The 9271-nt window shown below is 37.8% G+C and overlaps 1 protein-coding gene across 2 annotated transcripts; it reads left to right on the plus strand.

Moving 5' to 3' along the window:
- Positions 1 to 1977: 1977 nt before the first annotated feature.
- LOC121971500 (glutathionyl-hydroquinone reductase YqjG-like) lies at positions 1978 to 7157 on the plus strand. Of its 2 annotated transcripts, none has more exons than XM_042522799.1 (4): positions 1978 to 2847; positions 3042 to 3300; positions 3628 to 3721; positions 6746 to 7157. In XM_042522799.1, the coding sequence occupies exons 1-3, from the start codon at positions 2030 to 2032 to the stop codon at positions 3628 to 3630; spliced, it is 1080 nt and encodes a 359-aa protein (XP_042378733.1). In that variant the 5' UTR covers positions 1978 to 2029; the 3' UTR covers positions 3631 to 3721; positions 6746 to 7157. The 2 variants fall into 2 exon arrangements, with proteins under 2 accessions (XP_042378733.1, XP_042378732.1); XM_042522798.1 differs by having other exon boundaries at positions 1979 to 2847; positions 3042 to 3522.
- Positions 7158 to 9271: the final 2114 nt, after the last annotated feature.

The raw sequence follows: 9271 nt of genomic DNA on the forward strand, positions 1-9271 counted from the left end.
AGACGTTCAGTGCGGAGTGGCAGAAAGCTAAGGAGACCGAAACGCTTGCCCAATCGGAAGGATGCAGTATACTATACCCAGCCACCATAAAGAAGAACAGTTGAGGCTGACCTAGTGGAAGAGTTCCAGCCGAGCGGCTACCCCGCTCCACCGAACAGCGGGATCATTGACGTATCTCCCGATATCCTTTTGGGAGATAGTACCATTGACACGGGACATGGTCAACAAGCGAATTGTATGACAGAAGCTTCTACTGTCTTGTCAGGGATATGCATGTCATGTTAAGGTATGGTGTTAGAGATACTTTTCTGACAGGTCCTTTCATAGGATATATTGGAGAATGTGTCCATGCCTCGAGGAGCATGCACATCGCCCACCAGGGCTTTATATAAAGGGGGTACATACACCAGCAGAGGTATACATTATTCACTATTTGCGCTTGTGTTACTGTTGCTCCACTTTCTTCTACAGTTTCGATGACTGACTTGAGCGTCGAAAGGTCAACGCTGAGGACCCTTTCCTGGCTCGATACTAGCGTTGCTTATTTTGTAAAGCGGAGTGCGGTCTACATTCAGCCAATGCAATAGTCACATCCCTAACTAACCACCTTCCTATTTTCGGATCGGATTATTAATCATGCTAATTAGAAGATTGAGATAATGGAGATTGGAGGAAAAGTAACCTAGATGGACTGGACTGAAGGGGAGTAATCCATATCAAGAGGATTGGACTTAAGGGTAAGTAGTCCAAACCAAATCAAGACGATCAAACTCAAGTTTAGGGTGTTTGAGTTAAGAGTAAGTTGACTTGAGTGTAGGTAGCCTAAATCAAGAGAAAATGGGCTCAAAGTCAAACGCCCATATTGTGCAAGAGTTAAAGAATTGAAGACATGGGAGAATCTATTGTAATTGCGTGGATTATACTTGTGATTGAGTCGGTCTACGGCCGATTATTTAGGGCTTAGTCGTGAAAGCCTTGTGACAGTAAGGTACGCCCTAAGTCGAGTTTATCAACTAGTTCAAATCTAGATCTTACATTTGGAGTAATGATGGGATGTTAGCGGAGTAAAGCCATACAACATTAGTTGGCCAAGACGATCAACTAGAGTAGGCTGGTCAACTTACCATGGCTGGATGTTGATCGAAAAGTTTTTTAGTTGACTAAAAAGATGAGCAATTGACTTGAGAGGTTGTTTAGTCAAATAGAGGTGCAGTCATTCATGTCAAAAGTTCAAATTTAAATCATTCAGTTGCTTGTTAAGGTTGGCAATCGACTGGAGGCATCAACAAATGCATGTTGGAACCAAAGCTATAGAACCTCTTGCAGAGCTTTTGGGGCACTTAACACTCATCACTCAAAACATTAGTTGGATAAGACAATCGAATTGGAGAAATGTGCTCAGACAATCTGAAAATAGTTTCTAAAAAATAATCTCAGAAATATTTTTACTATTTTGGCTTAATGGCTTCTTTGGAGATTCAAGATAAAATTAGAAATACCTATTTTAAGTTTTTGAACTCATTTGCTGCAATAGTTTTGATAATTGTCAAGAGGGAAGAAGAGTGAATGAGTCCCTAACATAATGCAATTTCATGCATGCCTTAAGAAGTAATGGTTCAATACACGATTTAGCTTGGAGCCAAAACATTCACTCAGCTAGGACAATCCCATGATCTAGCCACTCTCAGCTACGGTGGCCGTGTGATTTGATTAGTCGCTCGATCAATACGGCCCATCCTGGCCAAGCGACTAGACGGCAGCCACTGGTGAATTTTTTTATATATTTTTTTAATAAAAAATAGATTAGAAAAGAAATGTACCTTTTATTAAATATGAAAGTGTGGTATGGAAATTTTTGAAATGTGTAAAATGTCAACGAAAAAAAAATAATTCATAATATAAATTTTGTTAATTTTATAATTTCATTTGGGCGTGATCTGGCCGTCCATTTGGCTGTGGCTCGGAATGAAGCAGAGAGCTGTAGTTTGGTTGGGCTGGGATATCTTTCAAAGCAGAGCCCGCTGCGGATATGATCCATATGATGTCGACGCCGGTAACGCTCCTCCCCAGCTCAACTCCGCCGCAACATCGGCCACTCTCCGGCGTTCCAGTACGCGGCACCACTAACCGCCGCCGATTCTCCACTCTTATCGCACTTTCTTCCTCTTCGAAGGACATACCGGAGGATCTCCTCACTGCCGCCGGGCGTCTTGTATGGGGTCGTGGTCTCCCGCCGCAAACCCTAGTCTCCGCCGTCCGAGTCGGGTGGTCGGCGGCGTGGCATCTCATGATGCGCCAGCTCGCTCCTTCCTCTTCCTCTGCACCCGGCTCCTACGATCGCCCCGCCTCCGCCTTCCCCTCTGTCCCTCACCACTACAAGCGGAACCCTAGCCATCTCCATCTCTACGTCGCTCTCCCTTGCCCGTGGGCGCATCGTGTCCTCGTCGTCCGCGCCCTCAAGGGTCTCACCTCCGCACTCCCCGTCTCCGTCGCGGCTCCCGGATTCGATGGCTCTTGGCGATTTCCCGTTATCGAAAAATCCACCTCCGGTGATGAGCTGAACCCGAGCCCTGACCGGGCCAATGGCTGTAGTACGCTGAGGGAGGTGTACAGTCTTCGGAGGGGCGGCTACGACGGGAGGTCGACGGTACCGATGCTTTGGGACTCTGAGAAGAAGGAGGTGGTGTGCAACGAGAGTTACTCCATCATCGAATTCTTGAACTCAGTGGACATCGGAGGGAACATCAATAGATCCTCGCAATTAAACCTCTGCCCTCCGGGGCTCAAGAAGCAGATCGATGAATGGAATCGTGTTATCTACCCCAACATTAACAATGGAGTCTACAAGTATTTTCTCACTCTATTTTTGTGTTATTTCAATAGTTAGGTGATATATTGCAAGTAAATCATGCATATTGATCCATTTGAGAAGTTGAATTTCTGTGTCATCTTCATACTACTTTCTCCTTAAAACCAATTCTTATTCATACTACTACTTTCAAAAAATCTCTCATTGAGTGAAATTAGTTTGGATTTTGCAGATGTGGCTTTGCACAGAGTCAAGAAGCATATGACAATGCAGTCAATGATTTGTTCAATACATTGGATAAGATTGAATCTCACCTATCTACCTCACGCTTCTTGTGCGGCGATGTGTTAACTTTAGCTGATGTCTGCTTATTTACTACCTTGATCCGTTTTGACCTTGCATATAATGTCCTCTTTAAGTGCACTAAGAAGAAGCTAGTTGAATACTCCAATCTCTACGGCTACACATGTGATATATATCAGATTCCAGAGGTAGCGAGAACATGCAACTTTGAAGCAATCATGGATGGTTACTTTTGCACTCTATTTCCCTTGAATCCTGGTGGGATTCGGCCTGTCATGCCTTCAGCTTGTAGTCATGATTTTCTTTCTAAGACACATGATAGACAAGTTTTATCTTCAAGAATCAAACAACCATTAACTATGTCAGAATCTTAGATGCAATTTTCTGCCTCAGAAAAAAAAAACCAAATGGTAAATTGACATGCTCAAGTTTGGCTATATGGAACTGCTAGTTAATATAACCTTGTTCTACTTTGCAATCTAGAGCTATTCATAACTGCAAATTGCTCACTGCAGTAAATAGAGACATGTTGGACCAAAAACTATGAATCAATGGCAATGAAAAATGCAAAAGTAACATACAGATGTGCCTGGTTTAAGAGGAGAAAAGGTATTAACTTTTGAACTTGTTGATTTCTTCCCTCATGCTTAGAAGATCCAATTATTGTGTTTGTGCAACTTTGAACATATTTAATTTTGATAACTTGGAATATCATATACTCTTTTTCCACATGAACATAAAAATTTCCTAGTGTTTGCATGGAGAATTAATGAATTGTGAATTTTTTGTACTTGTTTTGTTGTTATAAACCTAAGATATCAAAAGCTACTCAATTGGCTTACCTTCATTTAATAACAAATGATTCCACAAATAGACAATCAAAATGGGACATTATTTGTTACATTAGAGGTGCAAGTTAGTAATATAGGACAATAATCATACTTATTGTTGATATTGATTAGTTAAGCTCGAGCAGTAAGAAAGTGACCAATTTATATTTATATAATTTGATTTAAACTCCCCACATTCTGACACCATGTTAAAATTGTTTGTCTAACCATTGTTCCAAAAGCTTGAGTCCTTAGAAAAGAAACCAATTTATATTTCCGTGGGATTAATGGGCATGGAGCCTTTTAATTTGAACTAGTGTAAAAATTGAATATGAAATTGAACTACCTAAGCTATGGGTCATTGGCTCAGTGGTCAGATTGATGGGATGGTCCTTTAAACTACAAATTTATTGATTTTATTCTTGAACTATAAAGTTAAGTAATAAAGAAAAGAAATACATATCTTTTATTATATTAATTTTATGCATAATAATAAAAATATTAGAAAATTAAACCAATATATAAAATATGTATTGACGTAAAATTAGAATAATCAACTTGCAATTATATTTTAATGAATGGTTTTAAATTTTTTTGGGATGTACTTATCATTAGAATTGAGTATAATATGAAAGGAATTGTGTTCTTTGAAAAGGTGAATAACTGATTGCTTTCTTTCTACAAAATGTTAGTGCAACGGAATATCAAAAACACAACAATTATGAAACAAAACAATAAAGAACAAGAGGAGACAATTCTTTTATGTAGTTTAGCTGTCCCTCAAGGACCACTACTCCATGGTTATGATCCGTCAAGTGGATCAAAACCATAGTCTCTATGCCCTATGTCTTATTCCTCATTTCTTTTCTTACTCTTCCCCTTATCTAGGTCTTTCCAACACCTATGTTTGATGTCTTCATCTAATCCTACTTGAGCTGCATAAATGTTAATTACATCAATAATTTTTTTTTTCTACCGCTATCTTGAAAGTTATAATCATATCTTCCTTCCTAACTACTTCTACTACTTTGTTCCTTAACAAACTATTTATAACAACACCTACTCTATTTTTTATTTTACTCTTTCATGTGTACTGAAACTTAAAACTAGAGTTTTATATCATCTTGTCTTTACCTCTACCTATTTTGTCTCATGTAAATATAAAATATTAATTTTTCTATTAATTATCGTATCAACTACCTCCATTAGTTTGTTAGTGAATGTTCCTAAATTTTATTTTCTAAATCTAAGACAATTAGTATGTCTTTTCTAATCCAACTTAAGGTGTAAGAACTCGTTCTTCTTGGTTGTATGATTTTATAATGTTTGGGCCTTGGGGTTGTAAATGAATCGGACATTCATGAACAAGTTTGAGGTTCAACTTGATAAAGCTTGTTTATCTTCATTAACGTTCGTGAACAAAGTTCACGAATAATTTATGAACAAACTTATTTATTAATTTAAGTAAAATTTAATTATAAATTTATTTCTTAATTTTTTATTCAAATACAAAAAATTATAAATTTTTATAATCTAAAAATTATTCATAATATGTTAGAAATAAGAAAATAATATAAATTTCATGAATTAGATAGACCTTTAACTAATTTATAAGGATAACAATGTTGTTAGCTAAGCTCGATAAAAATCTCCTAATTGGAATGCAAACCTAACATAATCTATTTTAACATGCTTATCTCTATTGCACTTTTATGCAGATATATGTTATTTCTTAGTTAACACTATAAACTTTAAAACATGGTTGGTTGTATGACTGCCATCCTTCCCTACAACCTCTTACCTCACAGTCATACAGGGTGGTCCTCAAAATTCTCATCTATGATACACTTTTTTTTCTGTTGTATCTTAGTTGCTTCTGCCATTCTTCCCTACAACCTCTTACCTTACAATCATAACAAGGTGGTACCTGACAATCTCATCTATGATACACTGATTTTTTTTGCCTATTCTATCTTAGTTGCTCCACTTAACCTATAAGTATTGTTGGTTGTATGATAATCATATTAACTTCTATCTATAATAATGTGGAAGTCTAAAACCTTTTCCATTTCAATCAGTCTATCATTTCTACTATTGTAGAGAAAAGTTGAATTCTGGCAGCCAATGCATTTTTACTCTTGTTTAACGTCCTGATTCTCAACAGTCGTGAGAAGTTCAGGACCTCTACTTCCTGCTTGTTTGATATAATAGTTCTGGTTGTTTCCAAAGAGTCAAGTCGAAAAATGATTCTCAAATCGCAATGTTCTTTTACTAGGACAGCATCCACTAACAGTAATACAATTAAAATTTGGGTTCAGCCCCTAAGGCGTAGTGCAGATGATGGGTGCATGATATCTCTGGCGTAATGGCCAAGGGTCGGTTATCAGGAAATGACAACTTGAGATTTACCCCACTATGCGCTTATGGCTTATGTACCTATATTTACCTCTCTCCATAACTGTGGGGCCGACAGTAGGAGAGCCGTTAAGATAGCGGATCTACTCTTTTTTTATTTTTTACTTTTTTTAGGGGTTCAGATATCAATTCTTGGTGCTCAGTTTTCAACTTTTTCTTCCCTTTCCCTGTATTTATTTGCATGAACATCTTATCTTTTCTATTTCTTGATGGTTGTAACAGAGGACAAATTACATAAGTACTGAAGTACCTGTAGTATTTTTATTGTTCTATTTCTTGCAAAAAGCTAAACATTTTTTTGGTTATTTAGGATTTTCAAGTTGTAAATTATTCTGTTCAACCATCGTTTCAACTTTTCAATGACTAATGGTGTGGCTGTTCTCGCTAGATTAAAGAATAAGAGTTATATCAACTCCAAACAGCAGAGGCAGCAGTATGAATGGTTATTTCTTGCTAAGCCAGTTCAATTGGAAAACCAGAACTCCATTCATGAACATGTTTGCCAGTGGGATATTCAATCTAGGTCTTTCAGATTCAGAAGCTATCTAGTTTGTGTATTATTTGTGATGTTATCGCTAGATGGACTCGTAATTTCACTCAGCATGCATTCTGATTCTGAGATTATCTTTTCCTCTGATGGAAACTGGGTACCCTCTCCCATTTACATAGTTGTCTTATATAAACACAGATGTTTGTAAATATAGATATTTTTGTTGACGAGTTTTCATGCTGTTAAACTCTTTGGATTACTTAAAGTGTCGTTGAATATTAAATCATCAAATAGAAGATAATATTTGGTATGATTTGATTTAACTTTTTGATAATTGGGAGATCAGTAACAAACACAGGCTCACCGTGCCAACTGGCATGACCATGTCGGTTCTATCGCCAAACCATGTCACCCAGGGAGCCACACTGAATGTCCATGTTCTCCAACACGGTCATGCAACGTGTGGCATTTTTCTCCCTAATAAATTGGATTTGATTAGAGACCAAGCCACCTTCAAAAGCTATAAAAGGAACTAGGGGACTTTAGCCAAAGGATATCAAAGAATCATCCAGGGTGGGGTTGTGACAAAAATCCTATTTAGGATAGCTGTCTTGCAAGAAAGTGGAGATCAACTCTTTGACAAGGAGTGATTGGAGTTCTTCTTAAGACATCATTGAGTGCATTCTAAACCTAATTCCTATTCTTCATTGTATAATGATATTTTTGGCCTGTAAATCCATCGCCCTTCGTTGAGTTCATTCTAAACCTAATTCCTATTCTTCATTGTATAATGATGTTTTTGGCTTGTAAATCCATTGCCATAGAGTAGTCTTCCTGATTTTGTGATTAGGGAGAAAATATTTTTTTAGATGAAATAATGCATTGATCCTCATTTTATTTATGACATGTATGATTTATGATTGATTCTGGTTTGTTTTCTCTCCATCCATCATTGTTACTGGATTCGACTTAGATAGTAACTTTGTTGGAATAGATCGAGGGATGAACTCTAGCTGTGATCATTGCATATAAACATGATCGGATCAATAGAGAATACGGGCAGGCTTATCAGCAAACCCTAATCTCTGACCTCTAGAATTGACTTGAGAGTTCCTAATACGAAGTAAGGGTAGCGTCTAGAGGTTTGTTGAGCTTTAGTGACAAGAGTTTCCTTGAAAGCGACCCCTAGTACGATTATCACGAAAGTAGTTAACTCTCCCAAGGCTTTCATGATTTGTCATATAACTTAAAGAGTCTATCTTAATCCACTTTATGAGTTACGATTAAGATATACACATCGGTGTTTTTGTTCTTTTCTCCACCTCATAGACATATCGATTAACTTTAGATGAATCCCTTAATAATCATACATCGAGATAAAAGAAATTGCATTTGTCAACATTCATCATACTGATATTGAAATCCTAGAATAGCCTTCCAAACTAGCTTTTTCACTGTTCTCTCTCGATCACTTTTGATTCTTTGCAACAACACCTTTATTAGACTCTCTAGATAACCTATTTCGCGAGTATTTTGGAACTTAACAACACAGTCCCAATGGACGATATATTTGTATTACTTGAAGACACCGTGCACTTGCGGTACAAGCACATCAAGACCTAGTCCGGTACAAATACATCAAGACTTAGTCGGTGTTGGATATTTTAAATAAATGAAAAAGGCTTGAAAGAAAAGTCACAACTTTTGGCCATTTTCAATGTACAACTACTAAGTTGGATTAAAAATGAACACACATTCTTGCTCTCCTTTTCTTTGTTTTCTAAATTGTCTTACTTAGTGCAAAGTATAGACAATGAGTTTCATCTAATCCTATAGGATATTTGATCTTTGTGGTGCACAATTTATAGAGTGTGGATCCTCTGGTCCGCTTTTCCATGGTCCCCTTCGTAGTTGTGGTTGGATCACGGTTGGAATCTGACCGTAATTGACTGTGATCCCTCCCTGGGTTCACATTTCCACCCAGGTTATAGTTTGGGTTGAGGCAGGCGGTCAGAGGCTATTGGCGCTGGGCGGGCGACCGAGCTATCGGGCGCCAAGTGAGAGGTAGCCTCCGACCGCTTGCCTCGATCCAAACTATAATCTGGGTGGGAATGTGAACCCAAGGAGGGATCGCAGTCAATTGTGGCCAGATTCCAGCAGCAATCCAACCACAATTGTAAAGGGGACCATGGAAAAGTCGACCAGAGGATCTTACCTCCAATTTATAGACCAAATAAAACCTTAAGGATACTGTTTGAAACATGATTTGGAGTTCAAGATTAGTCTTATTTTTTAGCACTAGCCTCGTAATACACCAACAATCTTAAGATTTTATGCTACCATCCAAAATGGCTAGTACTGTGAAAGACCTAACATCGAGTATAGTAAAGCTTGACAGGTTTGATGACGACAACTTCATCCGTT

Source organism: Zingiber officinale, chromosome 4A, assembly GCF_018446385.1.
Source record: "Zingiber officinale cultivar Zhangliang chromosome 4A, Zo_v1.1, whole genome shotgun sequence".
In the NCBI taxonomy this organism is placed as follows: domain Eukaryota; kingdom Viridiplantae; phylum Streptophyta; class Magnoliopsida; order Zingiberales; family Zingiberaceae; genus Zingiber; species Zingiber officinale.